Source organism: Leucoraja erinacea, unplaced genomic scaffold (assembly GCF_028641065.1).
Source record: "Leucoraja erinacea ecotype New England unplaced genomic scaffold, Leri_hhj_1 Leri_81S, whole genome shotgun sequence".
NCBI lineage: Eukaryota > Metazoa > Chordata > Chondrichthyes > Rajiformes > Rajidae > Leucoraja > Leucoraja erinaceus.
Window position 1 is genome coordinate 230,915 of NW_026576751.1, and position 25,355 is coordinate 256,269.

Consider the following 25,355-nt stretch of genomic DNA (forward strand, 5'->3'; position numbering starts at 1 on the left):
GAACCAAATTAAATATAGCAGCAACACCTAAATTCTCAGTTAGCTCCAGACTCAATAGTAGCACAGTAGAATATACCAGCTGTGCAGTTGGCACATACAGAACATAAACGTAAAACTTTCAATGTATGGACATTACTGTCCAAAGCAAAGCCACCATTTGCAAATTAAACACTCCTTCCTTGCTCACTACTCCTCGTCGCCCAAAACAAACCCACGGCAATGAACTTATGACTTTGTTGTTGCAGGATGTGACCTTAATAAATGTTTGTTGAAAACATTAATGCTCCTCCATCCCAAGGCACGAACCCCAAAACCACGGGAACATTTGAGAATCTACAAAATGATCCACATGCATTTAATGCGAGAGAATGATTCACAGTATGGGAAACGTAATGCAGCTTGTCAAGCATAATACAAATGTGTCTATAAATAGGGCTCTTAAAGATAGCGGATTGAGGGGATATGGTGAGAAGGCAGGAACGGGGTACTGTGGATGATCAGCCATGATCACATTGAATGGAGGTGTTGGCTTGAAGGGCCAAATGGCCCCTATTGTCTATTTACTTTTTTCACCCCGGTTACAAAGTTACATAGAATTATCTGGAATAAATAATCATTCTTGACAAAGACAAATACACCAATTTGATTTCTTGAGGAACAAGGTTCCCTAGCCAAGGATAGAGCAGCATGTTCTGCCTTAAAATTAAAATAAAACCTAGTTTTGAAACATATGCTTAGAGTTTCAATTGTCTAAATCACTTAATAGTAACTCATTTAATCACCATTTAAACCGATAGGAGTTGGCAACAGCAGATGTACAATATCATACTTCACGCCTCTACTGTTCGTTTCTCACAACCCTTTGTCTCATTTCCATCTCTGGCCTTGGCCCACTCATCTGCCAACCCCCCCCCCCCATATCGCTTATCCATGTTGGATTACCTGGAACTAGTGTAAACGGGTGATCCATGGTTGGCGTGGATACAGTGGGCCGATGGGCCTGTTTCCATGCTGCATCTCTAAACTAAACGTCCTCCAGAGATGCTGCAGCCACGCCGAGTTACTCCAGTAGTTTGTGTTTATTGCTCAAGATTCCCGCGCCTGCAGTTCCTTATGCCTACTGTGTAATATCTCAAATGTTCACAGTTTACTTCTTGTTAATCCAGAGCAGATGTGCCACTCATGAAACACTGAAGAAATGTCAATGCCTAGCTACCTGGATTTTAGTTTAGTTTAGTTCACGTGTACGGAGGGAGGCCAGTCCGCAGAAAGACTATACATGATTACAATCAAGCCATCCACAATGTAATACAGGATAATGGGAATAACGACATCTGCAAGATAAAGTCCAGTCAAGTCTGAATAAAGATAGTCTGTGGGTCTCCAATGAGATAGCTGATAGCTCAGGACCGCTCTCTAGTTGTTGAAAGGGTGATTCAGTTGCCTGATAACAGCTGGGAAGAAACTGGCGCTGAACCTGAAGGTGTGCGTTTTCACACTTCTGTGCCTCTTGCCTGATGGGAGAGGGGAGAAGAGGGAGTGGTCGGGGTGTGACATGTCCATGATTATGCGGGTGGCCTTGCCGAGGCAGCGTGAGGTATAAATGGAGTCAATGGAAGGGAGGTTGGTTTGTGTGATGGTCTGGGCTGCGTCCACAATTTGCTGCAATTTCTCGTAGTCTTGGATGGAGCTGTTCCCAAACTGTGCTGTGATGCATCCCGATAAAATAACATTTGTCAACTTGTTAGGTTTACACAAGCTCTGATAAAGGTGGGTCTGTACCTCACCAGCAGCAGAACAACACCAGATAAGGAGAAACAAGAAATGGCAGATTTATAAAAAGGCACCAAATGCTGGAGTAAATCAGTGTGTCAGGCAGTACCTGTGGAAAAGAGAAGGGTTCCAACCCAAAATGGCACCTCTCTCTGTTCTCCAGAGATGCTGCTTGACCCGCTGAGTTAATCTAGCACTTTAGGTCCAGTATTTCTGGAAAATATGGATGTCGGGTTGAGACCCTTCTTCAGATGTCAACGATAAACTGGCCTGCAGGTTAATTGGGTAGAAACAAGGAATTGCAAATGCTGATGAACAAAAAAGATACAAAGTGCTGGGGTAACTCAGCGGGTCAGGCAGCATCCCTGGAGAAAATGGTTAGGTGACGTTTCGGGTCAGATTAATTGAGCTGTTACTTTTTCCCCCACACCCAAGTTGAAACATTAGCGTTCAGCCACAAAAGGTGAATAAAATCCTATGCTGTCTTAATGGGTCAAAATTAAAATATGAATTTTAAAGCTATTACTTGTGGTGGACCTATGCCCCATGCAAGGCCAGTCAGCATATGTAGTTGAGATACATTAGCTCAACACATTGACTTTTATCAAAATCATAATGGAAATAATTTACAATTATTCACATTTGTGGCTCTCATCGTGATCAAAAGATGTGACTTTGCAAAAGTAATTTTATATTTCTTCTTGTGACTGATGTCCACGTTGGGTTCAACTTCCACACGTCTTGCCAACGTACAACCCAATCAGCTCAAACAGCAGCCATCAGTGCACTAGTTAGAACATAGTACACAGAAAAGCACCACATTGGAACATTGCAATATCAGTGCTGAATATAACGGGAAGATAAACTAATCTCTTCTCCTGAACAGGATCCGTATCCCTCCATTCCATGCCAAGCCATGTGCAAGCCTCTTAAACCCCACTGTTGTTATCTGCCTCCACCACTATCCATAGCAATGTATTTCAGGCACCCACCACCCTCTGTAACAATACCTCATCATCTCCTTTAGCTTGTCTCATCTTAAAGCTATCCCCTCTAGTTTAGTCTTGGGAAAAATGATCTTGCTGTTTACCCTAGCTATGGCTCTCATTATTTTATATACTACTATCCGATCTCCCCTCAACCTGAAACATTGAAACTTACCGAATAGTGAAAAGCCTAGATAGAGAAGATGTGGAGCAGATGTTTCCACTAGTGGGAAAGTCTACAACCAGAGGACACAGCCTCAGAATAAAAGGAAGTACTGTTAGAAAGATGAGGATGAATTTTTTTAGTCAGATGGTGGTGAATCTGTGGAATTCATTACCACAGAAGCCTGTGGAGGCCGTCAATAAACAATATTTTGAAGACGGATATTGACAGAATCCTGATTAGTACGGGTGTCAGGGGTTACGGGGAGAAGGCACGAGAATGGGGTTGAGAGGGAAAAATACATCAGCCAAGACTGAATGTTGGAGTAGACTTGAAGGGGCCGAATGGTCTAATTCTAACATGAATTCATGAACCTCTGGCATTCTACAGAAAACAATCGCAGTTGATCCAATCCAAGCTTATCCCTTTTAACATCTAACTTTCCCCATTGATGCAGAGAGATGAAGAATGAGACCTCCAGATGATATTTTCCCTCCTTAAACTTCAGCAACTGGGCCATAAAGAGACAGAGTGTAACTAGCACAATACAAGGTACAGAATCAAGCCTCGGCAACAGCACCAGGCATTTATTTCCCAGGGCACAGCTGGTCACTTTGCCACTTGTGATAACGGCTACCTGGAGCCCAAGTTAGTCAATGTTTTGGGAACCATTCACATATTTCATTTCAGCTCCAAGATTTGAAGTTACATGTAAAGACACTATTCTCTGGACACTTGTACATACCAACAAAAGCTTTGCATTCTACCTCGGCTCACGTGGCAAAAAAAACTAGAGGAGCTAAATACAAAAGCGTGATCCGTTTTCACCTACCATTCCAGAATTCCCTAGTTTTAGAGTTTTGATGAAGGATGAAGGCAGGAAAACAAATAAGGAAAGACTTATTTATTAAATAGGACACTTCAATACTCCGCTGTAGCATATTCAAAGCAAAAGCTCTGCTGATCAATCAAGAAAAGCAAAAACGAACAAAATCATGAGAGGACTAGATCGGCTAGATCGCATAGAGTCTGTTGCCCAGAGTAGGGGAATCGAGAATTAGAGGGCATGGGTTAAAGTGAGGAGGGAAAGATTTAATAGTAACCTGAGGGGTAACTTTTTCACACAAAGGGTGGTGTGTATATGGACCGAGCTGCCAGAGGAGGTAGTTGAGGCAGGTACTATCGCAGCTTTTAAGAAACAGTTAGACAGGTGAATGGATAGTACAGGTTTAGAGGGATATGGGCCAAATGCAGGCTGGTGGGACTGATGCAGAGGAACATGTTGGTCTGTGTGGGCATGTTGGCATGAAGGGCCTGTTTCCATGCTGTATGACTATCTAAAGAATGTGTGGAAAGATGCTCTGAAATCACTCATCCTTGGAATGAGAACCCACACCCCCTGACCATTTCTCCCAAGTAAACCGTACAGAGCAGACACAGAGAGAGGAACTAGAATGGCAGCGACTACTAGTTCTCTCAAACAATGACGACTATCGGCTTAAGCACCTCAGCTGCTACAAACCGATCCACTGGGCATCAAACTGGGTTGTACTTGAGATCATTTACAGAAGGTGGAGATGCTTCCAAATAAACAATCCACCGTGCCATGTGTAGAAACAAAGAACTGCAGATGCTGGTTAATACACAAAGTGCTGGAGTGACTCAGCAGATTAAGCAGCGTCGCTGGAGAACACAGATCAGTGATGTTTCCAGTCGAGACCCCCCCCTTCAGACTTCTTCAGAAGCATCTCGACCCGAAACGTCACCTATCCATGTTCTCCAGCGATGCTAACTGACCTGCTGAAGTTCTCCAGCGATGCTACCTGACCCAACATTTTGTATCTGGAGATCTCTGGTTCTGGATGTAATACGTTGAAAAGCTCTAGAGAGAGCATCACTCAGCACTGTGATGGTGGTGGATGTACTAGTCAAGATGGAGGTCCTCCAGTGTGCTGTATGGTGGTCAGATGTCCTGGAGTGTTATGGATAGAAATCTGTAAAACTTTTCACTGTACACGTGACAAGAAGCTAAACTGAACTGAACTATTGACCGATCCAGCATTCTAGTCAGCTCTTGCTCTTCTTAACGGAAGCCAACGTAAAAACTGGGGTAACCAACAAACTATCTACAAGGAGTAAAGGAGAAAGTTGCAAATCTAGTTGTATAATACAATTCCCAGTAACTATACAACCAATTTAGTGTCCAACCTCTTAAAAAGTCAAGTAGTGCATTCGACCCTTGTATTGCTACGTTACCTCCGTCCACGTTACAAGTGTCTCTTGTGCAAACTGCAAGGGACAACGTATTTGGATTTACAAATATGTCCATGAGCACAGATCAAACACGCACATGCGGATAAAGACACACATGCGCATACAGAATTTTCTCCAGGGTAGAGGTGAGTTTTTGTGGCGAGGTGTACTATGTACATATCCGGAAGCAGTAACGAGTACGATGGTCATGGAACCCTGAAGTGTTACACCAGAGAAAGAGGCCATTTGGTGCCACAATCACCGTCTTCACTAGGCATCTTATCGATTCATTGTTCACATTCATTTACTTCAACAGTACCTTTTAAGCGACGATTTGATTATCTTTCAAGAGAATTTATGCTGAGATAAGCTTTTTGTGTTAAAAATCTTGGGCCTCTGACTAAAGTATTGTTTTGTGTTCTTAGTGAGGAATGCCAGTTTTGGGAAATTGGGATATTTTCTTCACTGCCAGAGGCAGAATTAAAACAAAACATTCGCGAGCTGCAAAATTAAATATCCAATTACTTGCGTTCGTGCCAAGCTCAGAAGAACAATACCTGCACGCATCCATGTGGCAATTCGGCACGAAAGTGCAACGGTAGAGTTGCTGCCATACAGCGCCAGAGACCCGGGTTCGATCCTGACTATGGATGCTGTCTGTACGGAGTTTGTATGTTCTCCTTGTGACCAAGTGGGTTTTCTCTGGGTGATAAGACACATGCTGGAGTAATTCAGCAGGTCAGGCAACATTTCTGGAGAGAAGGAATGGGTGATGTTTCGGGACGAGACCGGGTGCAACGATTTCCCCCCACATTCCAAAGATGTGCAGTAGGTTAATTGGCTTCCGTAAATTGTGTAGGAGAGAACTAATGTATGGGTGATTGTTGGTCGGCGTGGACATGTTGTGCCACGCAGTATCTCTAAATTAAACTAAATTTCACTGTTTCCAGAGCAGAGTTGACACCATCACGTTAACAAAAAAGGCAATTCAATGTTAGGGGCCATTAACGCAAATGGGTGAAAATATCCCCAAAGCTCATCTAACATGGGACCTTTATAATGCACTCTGCAGTAAGTATAGAAGTACACTGCAGTTAGGGGTTATGGGGAGAAGGCAGGAGAATGGGGTTAGGTGGGAGAGATAGAACAGCCATGATTGAATGGCTGAGTAGATTTGATAGGCCGAATGGCCTACTACTGCTCCTATTACTTATGACCTTAAGCCCCTGGCAAAGATAAGCAGACCCAACCACAAGTTGCTAGCTCGAAGAAGAATAGGCAGATAAAAAGATAGGTCGGGGAATCATTTCATCTGAAAGTGACTCACTGTTTACTGAACCAAAATATGTTTTGACTAGAATTTCAGAATCACACAGCATTGAAAGTGGCCCACACTGTCTGTTCTTTGGGGGAAATTAGTCACTTGCTCCAACACTTTCCGCAAACTTTTCCTTCCAGTCTTCTTCCCACTCCCTCCAGGAGCGTTACGGACATTGTCACCCATGTTATGAAGATCACGTCCTGGGGCAGCAGAGATTAAAAAATCAAACCTCCTGTCGATTCTGTTAATAAGAGATGGCGAGATAAGTGTCAGAAGTATTTCCTATGCTGGATTTGGTTCCCAGGTCATGTACGGGCCATGTTGGAGGGCCAGTTGTCATTAATGGACCGGTGCCTTTGCTCTCTTTGCAGTGCGACCGCCTCTCTCTCTCTCTCTCCATTTACTGAAGCAGGCAGAGCTCCTCATTTTCGCCCACTTCCAAGTTTTCCTCCTCCCTCAGAGTTTCCTCCAACTCCTCATCCGGCTGGGTTTCAGCCCCGCTTTCCTTCTCCCTCAGTTCCATCAGCAGGTCACGGCTCTCGCTGGCTGGTAGGTTGCTAAGGTAGTACTGTGGTGCAAACTCAAGCAGCCTACAGGAAGGAAACAGAGAAGGAATTTTTAAAAATCAACAGATATTGGGGTGCCAGAAATTCCCAGCTAAAATGGGTTATATATATTGAATAGTGAAAGGCCTGGATTGAGTGAAAGTGGAGAGAGACACAAAACGCTGGAGTAACTCAGCGGGACAGGCTGGATAGAAGGAATGGGTGACGTTTCGGATTGAGAACAATCTTCAGACTGGAGAGGATATTTCCACTGGTGGGGGTGTCTAGGACCAGGGGGTACAACCTCAGAATAAATGGTTGTACCTTCAGAACGGAGATGAGGAGGGATTTCTATAGTCAGATGGTGGTGAATCTGTGGAATTCATTGCCACAGAAAGCTGTGGAGGCAAAGTCAACGGATATCTTTAAGTCGGAGATTGACAAATTCTTGATTAGTACAGGTGTCAGGGGATATGGGGAGAAGGCTGGAGAATGGTGTTGAGAGGGAAATATAGATCAGCCGTGATTGAATGACGGAGTAGACTTGATGGGACGAAAGCTCCTAAAACATATACAAATATTTTTGGAAAAAGTTGTAGCACATGGTGTTGGGTGGGGGATGGCGTTATACTGTCATGGCTACAGAGTTGGTTAGATGCAAGATACAAGATAAATTTAATTGTCACGTGTGCCAGATGGCACAGTGAAATGAATTCCCATACAGCCATACAATAAAAATAAACAGGACTCAACACTCTATAGAATTCAACATAAAACATCCCCACAGCAGAATCAAAGTTTCCCACTGTGTGGGAAGGCACCAAAGTCAGTCTCTTCCTCCACTGTTCCCCGTGGTCAGGGTCTCCCCAAGCCCTCCGCAGTTGCAGCTACGGGTGGCCCGATGTCCAGGACCGCTCGCCGGGATGATACCAGTCCGACGTCGGGGCTGCGGGACGTCCTCAGCGGCGTGGACACAGAGTCGGCCCCCTCCTACCGGAGTCGGCGGCTTCCAAAGTCCGTAGGCCGCGCCGGGTGGAGACCGCTGCTGTAGGCCCTCTGCAAGGCGCCCCAGGTCTCCTCGGTGTTGTTCAGCGCCGCCCGCGTTGGAAGCTCTCCGCACCAGAGCTCCACGATGTTGGAGCAGCGGCCCAACGCTCCGGAGGTCCAAACGGCGACCCAGGTAGGCATCGCCCGCTCCGCGTTGACTCCAGCACTGCGCCGCCGCTGTAGCACCCCTGGTCTGGTTCCCGGTCCCCGGCAGGAAAGGCCGCTCCGATCCAGCTGGTAGGCCGCGAGGTGGGGGGCGAGGACGCGACTCGGAGAAATAGTCGCGTCCCCGCCAGGAAGAGACTGGGAGACGGTTTCCCCCCTACCCTGCCCCCCTCCCCCACATAGAAAAGTAAAAGTTTCCCCCTAAAACAGACTTTAGACTAACTAAAATAATAAAAAAGATAGAGATGACATACAGGCTGTAGGTAGAGGCTGCTGCCAGTGCAGCGCCCCTAGTGAAGTTAATAAACAGAAAACAAAGAGGGAATAATGAATCAAATGTGGTTTGGCAGACTGTAACTTGTTGGGTAATACAGGGATGAGAATTCATAATCTCGCTCAACAATCTGCCTGTGGAGATGATAGATAACACTTAAAAAAAGATCAAAGGCAAACGTGGCTGCAGATGTTGGAAACCTGGAACAAGAGAACGGAAGAGCTGGAAGAACTCACACGTCTCACCACACGTTTTGCCTTTTAAGAAAGTTATTGGCTTTTGGCCGTCCTTGATCACAGCTTTTGTGTTAAGTCAATGGAAAAGCAATAGGGAACAAGATGCTAATTTCCGAGTATGAAAATGGCCATAACATTTTTAATACTGAAGATATGAAAGTGAATTAGGTGTCAAATTAAACTTCTCTTTGTGCTTTATCTGATTGGATAAATTGCAGACTTGATTTTTTAAATCTCAAAATTTTGTAACATTGCTATGTCAATATCCTACCCCCAATACCATGTGCTCTAATTTTGCACACTAATCTCTTGTGTGGGGCAGTAAATTGTTGTGGTAGCTCTACCATAAAGGAGAGAGGAAGGCTTGGTTGATGAAACATCTAGTGCCGTGCTGCCCATAACTGAATGGTCATAGAGTCTTACAGCACAGAAACTGGTCCTTCCACCCAACTTGTCCACGTCGATCAAGATGCCCATCTAAGCTAGTTCACTTTGCTTGTGTTGCCTCATATCCCTCTGAATCCTTCCTATCCATATAACTATCCAAATGTCTTTTATGTGCTGTTATCATAACTACCTCATCAACTCTCACCTTAAACCTTTGCCCTCAAGGTTTAATTTCCCAACCCTGGGAAAAGGACTGTATCAATATCATGATTTTATTCACCTCTCTAAGACCGCTCTTCAGACTCCAATACTCAAAGGAATCAAGACCATGCCTGCCCAACCCTATAACTCAATCCCTTGAGTCCAGGCAACTTGGATTTCGAGATCACACTGCACAAGGCCCTACAATTCATTATGAAAACTCTGTCTTAGTTTGACTTACCAAAATGCAAAACCTCTATACATACCTAAATGCCTCATTCATTGTGAGAAATACAAAAATTGTGCTCTCTTATAAATCAAATATAGCCCAGATAATAGTGATACATTTAATATGGTATACCAGCAGGTGATAAGCAGGTTAAAGGGACAAGCAAATAACCCTGATAGGAGCAGAATTAAGGTTAATTCTCAACCTACTCCGCCATTCAATCATGGCTGATCGAACTTTCCCTCTCAACCCCATTCTCCTGCCTTCTCCCCATAACCCCAGACACCCGTACTAATCAAGAATCTCTGCCTTTAAAATATCCACTGGCTTGGCCTCCACAGCCGTCTGTGGCAAAGAATTCCACGGTTTCACCATCCTGGGACTAAAGAAACTGCTCCTCATCTCCTTCCTAAAAGTACGTCCTTTTATTCTGAGCCTGAGGCATCTGACCCAGCATTCTCCCATTAGTGGACACACCCTATCCTCATCCACTATCCAGGCCTTAACAAATGTTTCTTTAAAAAAAATGCATATTTTCTGAGCAACCTTTAGTACAATCTGCCAAAGAAATAATGATTTTCTGTACATTTGCAAAGCTGGGAAATAGCAGTCAACACAAATTCAGAATGGGGAAGGCCCTGTCTGACCCTGTCAATTAATATTTTTTCAGGAAGTGATACCGTGAACTTTGGAAAACCCTATGATGTGGCATATCTAAAATTACAAAATCCCTCTATCCAAATTTCACAAAATAATTGTCAGTAGTGCAGGAGTGTAGATTCAAGGTGAAGATTAGCGGCATAAGTGTTTTGCCATGACTTTAGAATATAGTACAAAGACAGTACAGTACAGCACAAGAACAGGCCATTTGGCCCACAATGTCTATGCTGAACGTAATGCCTAGATAAACTGACCTCCTTTGTCCGCACCTGATCCATATCCTTTCACTCCCTGCATATCCATGTCTTAGAAATTCATACTTAAAAACAAAATAATGGAAGGATATGGATCATATGACTCTACTTCCTTAGAAGTCTTAGGAAGTTCGGCATGTTCCTGACAACTCTCACCAACTTCTAAAGATGCGCCATAGAAACCCTTTTATTGGGATGCGTCACAGCCTGGTTTGGACTATCTTTGATCGGAGTTTACCTGCTTTATCTTGCACTAAACGTTATTCACTCTGTACACCGTAAATAATGTGTAGGAAGGAACTGCAGAAGCTGGTTTAAACCGAAGATAGACTTAAAATGAGTAACTCAGCGGAACAGCAAGCCGCTCTGGAGAGAAGGAATGGGTAACTTTTCGGGTCGAGACCCGTCCTCAGAAGTTATCTTTCCGCTGACTTTCCGAGAACAAGGGCTGAAGAAAGTCTAGCATGGCGAGTGATGACGGTTTGCGGGGCGACCGGAATGGAGGAAGGGACGGATGCAACGAGCCTTTGTGGCCAGCTGCAGCTCGGACGGTAAAATGACGCCTCTTGCAATATGGATTCCTTGGGCTGCTCTGTGCATACTGTACTAACTGTACAATTGTGTTTATGTACGGGGATAGTCTTGCTGATCTGTATGCAAAAAAATGTATTTCACTGTACCTGGTAATACTGACAATAGAGAAATCATTGATCCATCCCCACCTGTTTGCACCTTCTGCCAAGACTACTCCCTCTGCAACAACTTGGTTCACTCATTCCTTCCCACGGAAGCCAACCTCTCCCCAGGTACTTTCCCCTGCAACTGCAGGAGATGCATCAGGTGAGGCAGATGTTCACGTGCATCTCCTCCAACCTCAACTACTGCATCTAGTGTTCCCGTAGTGGCCTCCTGTACATTGGTGAGACAGAGCTTAGCCTCAGCAACCGTTTCACCAAACACGCGCTGGGTCTGCTGGAACTCCTGGATGATAAATTACTTTAACTCTTTCTGTCCTGGGCCTCCACCATTACCAGAGTGAGGCCACACACAAACTGGACTGACTGCACCACACATTCTGCTTGGGTAGCTTACAACCTGATGGTATGAACATTGATATTTCTAATTTTACTTTGGAGTCACGTGAGTGACTGCGTGAAGAACCCGTCCAGCACGCATGCGTGGCATACTTCAAAGCAGCGGTATGGAATCACAGAAGACACAATAATTGAAATAAACATAGTAAAGAAAAGGAGCTTAAATACCAGTTGATCTCTATAATTGAGGGTGGGAGCGGAGGGCACGTAATCTCTCATCGTAACTCCTCATAAAATACAGATCAAATTTCGAACTGGTAAGTTCTCGTTTAATCTTACTATTTTACATAACGACACCAACCCCTCCCCACCCCTCCAATATGCTACACCTGGACTCGCACCTATTTATCCCCTCCGCTTCCACATACATCCACCTATATACGCACCACAGTGTTGCAGCGGTACAGTTCTGTCACACAGTGTGAAGGACCCAGGTTCGATCCTAACCACGGGTGCCGTCTGTACCGAATTTGTACATTCTACCCATGACCGCATGGGCTTTCTCCCAGTGCTCTGGTTTCATAGACATGCAGGTTTGTTGGTTAATTGGCTTCTGTAAATTGTCTCTAGTGATGGGATAGAACTAATATATGGGGACCATTGGACGGCATGGGCACGGTGGGCCGGGTGGCCTATTTCCATCTATATATCTAAACTAAACCACATTCCTTCCTCTAGCTTCACCATTTGCATCTCTTCAATCCTTTTGCCTCATACCATGTCTTTTCACCTCTGGCCTTAATCTGACCATTTTTCAAAACCCACCTGCATCCACCGATTACTTGTCCAGCTTCTCCTCTCTTCAGGATTTCTTTCAACTCCCCTCTCCACCCCCCCACCCCACGCATAATCAGTCTGAAGAAGGGACCCGACGCTAAATGTCATCTATCCACGCTCTCCAGAGAGACCAGCTGACCTGCTGAGTTACTCCAGCACTACAATGCCCTCTATAATGTTTGGGACAAAGGTCCATCATTTATTTATTTGCCTCTGTAGTCTACAATTTGAGATTTGTAATAGAAAAAAATCACATATGGTTAAAGTGCACATTGTCAGATTTTAATAAAGGCCATTTTTATACATTTTGGTTTCACCATGTAGATATTACAGCAGTGTTTATACTTGTCCCCCCATTTTAGGGCACCATAATGTTTGGGACATTGCAATATAATGTAAATTAAAGTAGTCATGTTTAGCATTTTGTTGCATATTTTTTGCATGCAATGACTGCTTGAAGTCTGCGATTCATGGACATCACCAGTTGCTGGATGCCTTCTTTGGTGATGCTCTGCCAGGCCTGTATTGCAGCCATCTTTAGCTTATGCTTGCTTTGGGGGCTAGTCCCCTTCAGTTTTCTCTTCAGCATATAAAAGACATGCTCAATTGGGGTTGGATCGTGTGATTGACTTGGCTACAAAGAATTGACCATTTTTTAGCTTTGACAAACTCATACTGCTAAAGCAACAAAGGTTTGGGATCATTGTCTTGCTGTAAAATGAACCGCCGACCATTGAGTTTTGAGGCATTTGTTTGAACTTGAGCAGATAGGATGTGTCTGTACACTTCAATATTCATTATGCTACTACAGGTGCACAACCTTTTATCCGGAGTTCCGGAAACCGAAAAACTCCGAAAACCGGCCATTTTTCCCAGGATGTCGTCTGCACACCAAAGCTCGCGTTTGGCGCCAAAATTGACCCGAAACGACCCACGGTCAACCCAGGTCTGTACTACTGTAGCGGCTGCCTCCTCCCCGGAGACCGGGGAGACACTTAAACATCTGTAAATCATTGCTTAAATGTTAGTCAGTTAGTTTGGAGGGCTTTTATGTGAAGGGGGGGTGAAGGGGTAAACTTTAATTCTTAGTCCCCTACCTGGTCGGAGAGGCGGGGAGCGGTCAATGCCTTACCGGGTCGCCGTGCAGTAAGCGCCGCAGCGCTGTGGCCGCCGACACACATCGCGGAGCTGGGGCTGCGGGCGTCCGGCCGCGGGCGGCGCTGGATTTGGAGCGCCTCGCAGCCAGGGGTAGAGTTGCCGGTGTCGGAGCTCCAACCGGCGCCGCCCGCGGCCGGACGGAGCCCCCAGCTCCGCGATGTTGGGAGTCGCCGACCAGGTAGGGGACTAAGAATCAAAGTTTCCCCCTTTACCCCCCCCCCCCCACCACCACATAAAATCCCTCCAAACTAACTGACTAACATTTATGCAATGATTTACAATGATTCCCCGGTCTCCGGGGAGGAGGCAGCCGCTCCAGACTTTTCAAGCCGCCTGCGCTACCTACCTAATCTAATCTAAAAATCTTCCATTTGGAAATCCGAAAATGTCCGAAATCCGACAAGTGTCTGGTCCCAAGGCTTTCGGATAAAAGGTTGTGCACCTGTACCATCAGCAGTTGTATCATTAATGAAGATAAGTGAGCCAGGACCTTCAGCAGCCATACATGCCCAGGCCGTAACACCCCCACCACCGTGTTTCACAGATGAGGTGGTCTGCTTTGGATCTTGGGCAGTTCCTTCTCTCCTTCATACTTTGCTCTTGCCATCACTCTGATATGTTAATCTTCGTCTCATCTGTCCACAAGACCTTTTTCCAGAACTGTGGTTGCTCTTTTAAGTACTTCTTGGCAAACTGTAACCTGGCCATCCTATTTTTGCGGCTAACCAGTGGTTTGCATCTTGCAGTGCAGCCTCTGTATTTCTGTTCATGAAGTCTTCTGTGGACAGTGGTCATTGACAAATCCACACTTGACCCCTGAAGAGTGTTTCTGATCTGTCTGACAGGTGTTTGGGTGTTTTCTTTATTATAGAGAGAATTCTTCTGTCATCAGCTGTGGGTGTCTTCCTTGGCCTGCCAGTCCCTTTGCGATTAATAAGCTCACCAGTGCTCTCTTTCTTCTTAATGACGTTCCAAACAGTTGATTTTGGTAAGCCTAAGGTTTGGCTGATTTCTATAACAGTTTTATTCTTGTTTCTCAGTCTCATAATGGCTTCTTTGACTTTCATTGGCACAACTTTGGTCCTCATGTTGATAAACAGCAATAAAAGTTTCCAAAGGTGATGGAAAGACTAGAGGAAAGACTAGGTGCTGAGAGTCTTATACCTGCATTAAGGGGGCAATTAAACACACCTGAGCAATTAAAGCACAAGGCATTGGGGGTTCAGTATTGATGTGGATAGAGAACTGGCTGGCAAACAGGAAGCAAAGAGTAGGCGTAAACGGGTCCTTTTCACAATGGCAGGCAGTGACTAGTGGGGTACCGCAAGGCTCAGTGCTGGGACCCCAGCTATTTACAATATATATTAATGATCTGGATGAGGGAATTGAAGGCAATATCTCCAAGTTTGCGGATGACACTAAGCTGGGGGGCAGTGTTAGCTGTGAGGAGGATGCTAGGAGACTGCAAGGTGGCTTGGATAGGCTGGGTGAGTGGGCAAATGTTTGGCAGATGCAGTATAATGTGGATAAATGTGAGGTTATCCATTTTGGTGGCAAAAACGGGAAAGCAGACTATTATCTAAATGGTGGCCGATTGGGAAAGGGGGAGATGCAGCGAGACCTGGGTGTCATGGTACACCAGTCATTGAAGGTAGGCATGCAGGTGCAGCAGGCAGTAAAGAAAGCGAATGGTATGTTAGCTTTCATTGTAAAAGGATTTGAGTATAGGAGCAGGGAGGTTCTACTGCAGTTGTACAGGGTCTTGGTGAGACCACAGCTGGAGTATTGCGTACAGTTTTGGTCTCCAAATCTGAGGAAGGACATTATTGCCTTAGAGGGAGTGCAGAGACGGTTCACCAGACTGATTCCTGGGATGGCAGGACTGTCTTATGAGGAAAGACTGGATAGACTTGGTTTATACTCTCTAGAATTTAGGAGATTGAGAGGGGATCTTATAGAAACTTACAAAATTCTTAAGGGGTTGGACAGGCTAGATGCAGGAAGATTGTTCCCCGATGTTAGGGAAGTCCAGGACAAGGGGTCACAGCTTAAGGATAAGGGGGAAATCCTTTAAAAAAAACGAGATGAGAAGAACTTTTTTCACACAGAGAGTGGTGAATCTCTGGAACTCTCTGCCACAGAGGGTAGTTGAGGCTAGTTCATTGGCTATATTTAAGAGGGAGTTAGATGTGGCCCTTGTGGCTAAGGGGATCAGGGGGTATGGAGAGAAGGCAGGTACGGGATACTGAGTTGGATGATCAGCCACGATCATATTGAATGGCGGTGCAGGCTCGAAGGGCCGAATGGCCTACTCCTGGACCTAATTTCTATGTTTCTATGTTTCTATGTCTAATTACAAACACCTGCCATGAAGCCATGTGTCCCAAACATTATGGTGCCCCGAAATGTGGGGACTCTGTATAAACACAGCTGTAATTTCTACTTGGTGAAACCAAAATGTATAACAATACCCTTTAATAAAATCTGACAATGTGCACTTTAACCACGTGTGATTTTTTAAAATTACAAATCTCTAAATGTGGAGTAGAGGAAGTAAATAAATGATGGGTCTTTGTCCCAAACATTATGAAGGGCACAGAATGTCTTTTCTTGCAAATCAGCATTGGCAGTTCCTTGTTTCTGTTTTAATCCAGTTCACCCACCTTCTTGCAACAACGTTTTGAGTACTTTCAAGTACTTATGCAGTTCCCTTTTGAAAGCCACTACTAAATCCGCTTCCATTAACCTTAACATTAACTACCCCTTCCTCCCTCCCTCCCCCAGTAGTGTATTCCAAATTCTAACCACATGCTGACAAACAGATTCTACGCACACCACTTTGGTTCCTCAGTCAGTTTTTCAGGATCGGTTTTCCTCTACTTATTCTGTCCACCCCCTATTCACAGAACAATCTCAGATTCTTCGAGTATTTAAAATCCCTCACCGCTAGAACCACCTTATGTCTCTTCTGCACTACCTCTTAAGGCCTTCACATCGTACCTAAAGAATGATATCTAGAATTGGATATAGCTGTTTTTTTACATTGTTAATTATTACTTACTCCCACTTGTAAGAGAGATCGGGTGCGGCAGAGACGTCCCAGATTTTTACCTTGATTAGAGGTTATTAGTTACAAGGAGAGTCATAGTCTTACAGCATGGAAACAGGCCCTTCAGCCCATCTTGCCCACGCCGGCCAACATGTCCCATCCACACAAGTCCCACCTGTCTGTGTTTAGCCGATATACCTGCAAACCTGTCCTATCCATGTACTGGTTTCTTAAACGTTGTGATAGTACCTGCCTCAACCACCTACTCCGGCAGATCGTTCCATACACCCACCACCCTTTGTGTGAAAAAGTTATGTCTCAGGTTCATATAAAATCTTTCCCTCCTCACCTTAAACCTATGTCCCCTGGTTCTCAATTCCCCTACTCTGGGCAAGAGACTGCACGTCTACCGGATCTATTCCTCTGATGGTCGAGAGATTGGACAAACTAGGATTTTTTTTCTCCTGAGTGTTGGGGGTTGAGGGAAGTTCGGATACGTATATAAAATTATGGAGGCTTAGATAGGGGAGGTACTCAGAACCTTTTTATTAGGGTGGAAATGTCAAAGACTGGAGGACACAGATTGAAGGGGAGAGAAGCATAGTTTAAAGGAGTTGTGCGGGGTAGGTTTTGTTTCACACAGAATACGGTACGTGGCAGTGATGGTGGAGGAGGCAGATATGCTATGTGACATCTAAGAAGATTTTAGAGAGGCACGTGGATATGCAAGGAATGGTGGGATTATGTGCAGGCAGATGAGGTTAGTTAAACCTGGCATCTTGTTTGACATGGACATTGTGGGTTGAAGGGCCTGCTCCTGTGCTGCACTGTTCTCTCTTCTATCTACTCCATAGTTCTATTCATAAAGCTCAGAATCCTAGAATCATTTTAATAGGTTTCTCAAACAATCCTGGCAAATGCAATGAGCTGCATACACATATAATACACACATATGCTCATGCTGCAGTTATAAAAGATGTTGGGGAGGCCATATTTAGAGTATTGTGTTCAGTTCTGGGCACCATGTTATAAGAAAGATGTTATCAAGCTGGAAATGGTATGGAGAAGATTTACAAGAAAGTTGCCAGGACTCGAGGGTCAGAACTATAGGGAGAGGTTGAGTAGGCTAGGACTCTATTCCTTGGAGCACAGAAGGATGAGGGGTGTACTTATAGAGGAGTATAAATTCATGAGAGGAATACATCAGGTTGATGCACAGAATCTCTTAGCAGGGGAATCGAGGACCATAGGTTTAAGGTGAGGGGGAAAAGATTTATGAGGAATTTGAGGGGTAACATTTTCACACAAAGGGTGGTGGGTGTATGGAACGAGCTGCCAGAGGAGGTAGTTGAGGCAGGGACTCACCCAATATTTAAGAGACAGTTAGACAGGTACATGGATAGGACAGGTTCAAACGCAGGCAGGTAGGACTAGTGTACCTGGAGCAAATTGGACCAAAGGGCCTTTATTCCATACTGTATGACTCTATAACGATCCAATTCTGAAGAAAGAAACCCATTTTACACCAGCCTTACATTTCCGGGTGAATCTCGGAGACAACACTAATACAGTTGTCTTGAAAGATGGTAAACTCATGATAAAGGACCCAGGAGGGAGGCGGCAGCTGAGGTTTTCGGGTGAGGTAAGACGACATAGGATGTAGGTGAGCCACGTGATTGTGATTCAGCATCAAGTAATTTCCAGATCCATCCACATCTCTGGCCACCTAGAAACAGGTCGTGTTTGAGGGCGGGGTAGAGAGAGGAAGGGTGCAGAGAGAAAAGGGGAAAGTAGTGTTATTAATCTGATATCATAAAAACAATCCTTACATTTTCCATTGAACTGCATATAACATAGAACATACTAAGAGCGCAGAATAGTACAACTTGAGAATAGGCCCTTCTACCCACAATATCAGTTAGAAATAGAAACAAGGAACTGCAGGTGCTGGTTAATAGATAGAAGGGCACAAAGTGCTGGAGTAACTCATCAGGTCAGGCAGCATCTTGGGAGAACGTGGATAGGTGACGTTTCGAATCGAGACCCAAAGCACCACCTATCCATGTTCTACAGAGATGCTGCCTGATCCTCGGGGTTACCCCAGTACTTTGTGTCTTATGATCCCGTTAATCTCCTCTATCTGCACATGATCCATATCCTTCCATTCCCTGCAAATCTATGTGCCTATCTAAAATATTTCCTCTGGCAGCACGTTCCAGGTACCAGGTATGTCAAAAAACCATCCCCCCACCCCCCTCCCTCCCCGACCTTACAGCTATGCCCTCTTGCCTTTGAAATTTCAAAAGGTTCTGACTTTCTCCCTTTATGCCTTTCATAATTATGTATACTTCTATCAGGTCTCCCGTATTGTGTCCATACCATACATCAAGAATGTAATCACAACCTCATTCCATCAAAGTGCTACGATTTCCCCGTCACATAAATTGTGAGCTCAACTTTAATCTGTGCTATATATCAAGCGCCAGAGACCGGGGTTCGAATGTGACTACAGGTGTTGTCTGCATGGAGTTTGTCCATTCTCCCTGTGTCCACGTGGGTTTTCTCAGGATGCTCCCGTTTCCTCATACACTCTTCAGACGTACAGGTTTGTAGATTAATTGGTTACAATTAAAACAGTAAATTGTCCCTCGTGTGTAGTGTATGGGGTGATCGCTGGTCAGCGAGGACTCGGTGTCCAAAGGGTCCTGTTTTTACCTGTTTTTACGCTGTATAGTCTATATATGCACATAAAATAAATTCTCAGAAAATCGTGTCAAGAATTCAAGAGATCCTATCGGGGGGGGGGGGGGGATTCTTGGCGACCTGCTACGACTATGACAGTCACTGGCAGTCACCTAAAAATAGCCTAAGTGGGACAGGCCCATTAGAGTGCCAAAGAATTGGGTTGAATCCTAACTGCAGGTGTTGGCTGTACAGAGTTTGGACGTTCTCCCTGTGACCGTGTGGGGTTTTTCTGGGTGCTCCGATGTCCTCCCAAACTCCAAAGACATAAAGGTTTGTCTGTAAATTGGCTTTGGTAAAAACTCTATAGTGTCCCTAGAGTGTAGCGTACGGGATAATTACTTGTCGGCGGGGTCTCGTGTATATATATACATATATACATATATATATATATATATATACATATATATATATATATATACACATATATATATATATACATATACATATATATACATATACATATATATACATATACATATATATATATATACATATATATATATATATATATACATATATATATATATATATATACATATATATATATATATATATATATATATATATATATATATATATATATATATATACATATATACATATATATATATACATATATATATATATATATACATATATACATATATATATACATATATACATATATATATACATATATACATATATATATATACATATATACATATATATATACATATACATATATATATATATATACACATACATAAAATAAATGCTCAGATCCTATCAAGAAAGAGGTTCATTAGAGCCGTTTTAGGCAGGTTTATTGGCTGTCGCAGCTAAACCCAGAGAGATCAACATCACTGAAAAGAGCGGCCACTCTATTTAAATTTATTATGGAAACTTCATTCCCTGAAGCAAGTCAACTTTGTGAACATTTCTTCCACAATTGAATTCTGCAGCTTCAATAATAACATGGTGGGTCAGGAGCCCTGGTGTTTGTTTTAAATCTGCAGTTTCTCGGTAGTTGCAGCAACATATTCTGCACTGTTTCTCTTTATAGTCAGTGGCACAGCATGGAAACAGGCCCTTCGGCTCAACTTTCCCACACTGGCCAACATGTCCCAGCTACACTAGTCCCACCTGTCTGCGTTTGAACCATATCCCTCCAAACCTGTCCGATCCTTGTACCTATCTAACTGTTTCTGAAACATTGGGATAGTCCCAGCCTCAACTACCTCCTACGGCAGCTCGTTCCATACACCCACCACCCTTTGTGTGAAAAAGTTACCCCTCAGATTCCTATTATATCTTTTCCCCTTCACCTTAAACCTATGTCCTCTGGTCCTCGATTAACCAACCTACCTTAATAAATGTCTACCGTTAGCATCAATTAGACTGTAGATCGTACTTTAGACTTTAGAGATACAATAGATACAGTAGGAGTAGGCATTTTGGCCCTTCGAGCCAGCACTGCCATTAAATGAGATCATGGCTGATCTTCCATAATCTGTACCCCGTTCCTGCCTTCTCCCCATCCCCCCTAACTCCGCAATCTTTAAGAGCCATATCTAGCTCTCTCTTGAAAATATCCAGAGAACTGGCCTCCACCGCCCTCTGAGGCAGAGAATTCCACAGATTCACAACTCTTTGTGTGAAAATGTGTTTTCTCATCTGTTCTAAATGGCTTATCCCTTATTCTAAAACTGTGGCCCCTGGTTCTGGACTCCCCCAACATCAGGAACATGTTTCCTGCATGTCTAAACCCATAATAATCTTACATGTTCCAATAAGATCTCCTCTCATCCTTCTAAATTCCAGAGTATACAAGCCCAGTCGCTCCATTCTCTCAGCATATGACAGAACCGCCATCCCTTGTGAACCTACGATGCACTCCCTCAATAGCAAGAATGTCTCTCCTCAAATTGGGAGACCAAAACTGCACACAATACTCCAAGAGTGGTCTCACTAGGTACAACTGCAGAAGGACCTCTTTGCTCCTACTCAACTCCTCTTGTTATGAAGGCCAACATGCTATTCGCTTACTTCACTGCCTGCTGTGCCTGCATGCTTACTTTCATAGACTGATGAACAAGGATCTCCAGATCCCGTTGTACTTCCCCTTTTCCCAACTTGCCATCATTCAGACAGTAATCTTCCTGTTTTTGCTACCAAAGTGGATAACCTCACATTTATCCACATTAAACTGCATCTGCTCACTCACCCAACCTGTCCAAGTCGCCTTGCATTCTCATAGCACCGTTCACACTGCCAACCAGCTTTGTGTTATCTGCAAAATTTGCTAATGTTATGTAATCCCTTCATCTAAATCATTAATATACATTGTAAATAGCTCCCAACACCGAGCCTTGCGGTACCCCACTAGTCACAGTGCGGAAACAGGCCTTTTGGCCCACTGATTCATCGCTGACCAGTGATCACCTCGTACACTAGCGCTATCCTACACACTTGGGACCGTTTGCGTTTTGACAGAAACCAATTAACCGACAAGCGATACATACTAAGGGACTGTGGTACACTGTGAAATCGACAGAAGGATGGAGGGTTGGGTGTTTATGCGTGCTATTTTCATGATATTTATTTTAGTTGTTTATCTTTTAATATTTTATCTTGTATGTATCGTTAGCTTTTAGAAATGTTTGAATGGTGCACTGACTGGCTGATATTTTTAAATTTCGTTGTACATGGTTCATGTTACAATGACAATTAAGAAACTATTCTATTCTATTCTATTCTAAGCCTGTATTTCTTTGGAGTGTGGGAGGAAACCGGAGCACCCGGAGAAAACCCCATGCGATCACAGGGAGAACTTACACACTCCGCACATACGAGCACCCGTAGTCAGGATTAAACCCGGGTCTCTGGCGCTGTAAGGCAGCAGCTATACTGCTGCGTCATCATGCCGACCTGATTACTATGGCAGGGGTCTGATCACGCACCTTAAGGAAGTAGCCAGAGATTAGAGCTCGCTTTATGTTGAGAACGTTCTCTTCCATCCCGAAGTTAGGTGGTGAGATTGGCAGCTCGATTCTCTGCATTAGCTCCAAAAGTTCGTAACGAATGATATCGGCCAACTTCAGAGCAGAATAACTCAGATAATTCTTCAGGCACCACGTTTCATCTTCATTATCTGCAAGCACATTTTTCAGTGACAACCACCCAGACTATCCTCACACTGGCAGATAAATTGAAATGCTCCACATGCAGTATAGGCATTATTAAGGAATTATGACAAATTAGGAACTTTTAAACAGCAAAAAAATGTTTTGGTCACTGCAGTTTTCATCCAGAGGCAAAGAGTCGGAAAAAAATGTTGGAAATAGGCAGAATGTTGATATATAAAGAAGCATGTTTAGTTTACTTTAGTTTATTAGTTTAGCTATATTTAAGAGGGAGTTAGATGTGGCCCTTGTGGCTAAGGGGATCAGGGGGTATGGAGAGAAGGCAGGTACGGGATACTGAGTTGGATGATCAGCCATGATCATATTGAATGGCGGTGCAGGCTCGAAGGGCCGAATGGCCTACTCCTGCATCTAATTTTTATGTTTCTATGTTTCTATTGTCACGTGTATCGAGGGAGTACAGTGAAAAGCTTTTTTATTGCGTGCTATCCAGTCAGCATGATTAAAATCAAGCCGTCTATAGTTCAGATACAGGATTAAGGGTAAAACGTTTAGTGCAAGATAAGAGTCTAGTAAAGTCCAATTAAAGATAGTCGGTGGGTCTCCAACAAGATCTGCCATTCCTTGGCCCATTTGCTCAGATGATCAAGATCCCATGGTGATCTATTCATGTTCTCCAGGGATGCTCCCTGAGCCACTGAGTTACTCCAGCACTTTGTGTTAAGGATTAGTGGGTATTAGCTTTAGAAATTGGAGAAACTTGGATTGTTTTCTCTGAAACGCCAGAGATTGAGGGGAGGCCTGGTCGAAGTTTATAAAAATTATGATGCTTAGATAGGGTATACAGTCAGAATCTTATACCTAACGTGGAAATTTCATAGACCAGAAGGCATAGTTTGAAGGAGAGAGGACCAAATTTTAAAGGAGATGTGTGGGGGGGGGGGGGGGAGAGCCTAGGTCTAGAGGTCATAGGCTGAGAATAAAAGGACGTATCTTTAAAAAGGAGATGTGAAGGAATTTCTTTAGTCCGACGACAGTGGATCTGTGGAATTCATTGCCACAGAAGACTGAGGCAAGCCGCTGAGGATGTTCTCCGGTTCCGACGTCGGAGTTCCATCATCCCAGCGAGCGGGCCTGAACATCATGCCACCCGCAAGTGACTGCGGGGGACTTCAGGAGGTCCCAACCACGGGTAAACATCAAAGGACATCAAAGAGGAGGATGACTCAACTTTGGGCCTTCCCTCACAGTGGGAAACTTTGATTCCGCTGTGTGGGGGAGTGTTTATGTTAAAGACTATCGTGTTCTGTTCTTCTCTTTTTATTCGTATGGCTGTATGGTGACCCCAAATCTCACTGTACCAATTGGTGCATATGACAATAAATGTCTCTTGTCTTATAACCATATAACAATTACATCACGGAAACAGGCCATCTCGGCCCTACAAGTCCGTGCCGAACAAATTTTGTCGGTCTTGTCTTGTCTGTGGAAAGTCATTGGATATTTCTAAGGCACAGATTAACAGATTCTTGATTAGTACGGGTGTCAGGAGTTATGGGGAGAAGGCAGGAGAATGGAGATGAGAGGGAAAGATAGATCAGCCACGATTGAATGGCGGAGTAGATTTGGAGGGCCGAATGGCCTTATTCTGCTCCTAGAATTTATGAATTAATGAAACATGATGTTCCCACACACAAAACCAAGCCGACTATCCTAAATCAGTTATTCCTTTCCAGTCCTTCAGACCTACAGTACTGGAGTGTATTGCTTTAGAGACAAGCACTATTAATTGCGGCACACTGCACTTGTTTCTGATTAGTGTCAATGTAGATTAACAGTGAAGAGCTTGATTTCTTTGATGTATGAGATTTTATTTCAGAAGTCTCAAAATAAATTTAAAACCTTTCTATTTTGCAGAGTGCAGAGAAGGTTCACCAGACTGATTCCTGGGATGTCAGGACTGTCTTATGAAGAAAGACTGGATAGACTTGGTTTATACTCTCTAGAATTTAGGAGATTGAGAGGGGATCTTATAGAAACTTACAAAATTCTTAAGGGGTTGGACAGGCTAGATGCAGGAAGATTGTTCCCGATGTTGGGGAAGTGCAGGACAAGGGGTCACAGCTTAAGGATAAGGGGGAAATCCTTTAAAAGCGAGATGAGAAGAACTTTTTTCACACAGAGAGTGGTGAATCTCTGGGAACTCTCTGCCACAGAGGGTAGTCGAGGCCAGTTCATTGGCTATATTTAAGAGGGAGTTAGATGTGGCCCTTGTGGCTAAGGGGATCAGAGGGTATGGAGAGAAGGCAGGTACGGGATACTGAGTTGGATGATCAGCCATGATCATATTGAATGGCGGTGCAGACTCGAAGGGCCGAATGGCCTACTCCTGCACCTATTTTCTATGTTTCTATGTATTTTGGGTTATAATTGTCACACAGCAGGAGCTAAGCTGATAAACAGAGTGGAAGTAGAAACCAGAGAGCAAAGCCAGAGAGGATACAAGAACACTCTGTGCAGGGATACAAGGAATGGAGGGATGACAGAGAGGGGAAAGAGAGCAGGTGAGAAAGAGAGTAGACAGAGAGAAAGAGAGAGCGAGAGATTCAGAGAGGGAGGGTGGGGTGAGCGAGGGAGGGAGAGGGAGAGATGTTGGGGGCAGAGAGAGGGGTTAGAGAGCGGGGGGGAAATTGTGACATTTTGGATCAAAGCCATGTATCATGACGAACTTTACAACCGCTTAATTCACACTTACGCTGTTTGAAGGCATTGTAGACATTGATGAGCGTAAAATGGTCGCCCTCAGGATGCAGAAGTACCCTTCTGCGAATCGCCGCAGATTCCTCCAAATGCTTTGGTGGCACAACGAAACACGGTGATGCTAAAAAGATAAATAATTCTGGTCAGAAATGT

The 25,355-nt window shown here is 44.1% G+C and overlaps 1 protein-coding gene across 1 annotated transcript in view; it reads right to left on the reverse strand.

Annotated features, from left to right (window-relative positions):
* Positions 1–926: 926 nt before the first annotated feature.
* LOC129694837 (putative pre-mRNA-splicing factor ATP-dependent RNA helicase DHX32) overlaps positions 927–25,355 on the reverse strand; it is a 130,742-nt gene continuing 106,313 nt past the window's right edge. Inside the window, 4 exon segments of the mRNA XM_055631599.1 lie at positions 927–7,086; positions 18,108–18,298; positions 22,260–22,450; positions 25,198–25,323. Of these exon segments, the coding sequence (XP_055487574.1) occupies positions 6,897–7,086; positions 18,108–18,298; positions 22,260–22,450; positions 25,198–25,323 (698 nt within the window). The 3' untranslated portion in view covers positions 927–6,896.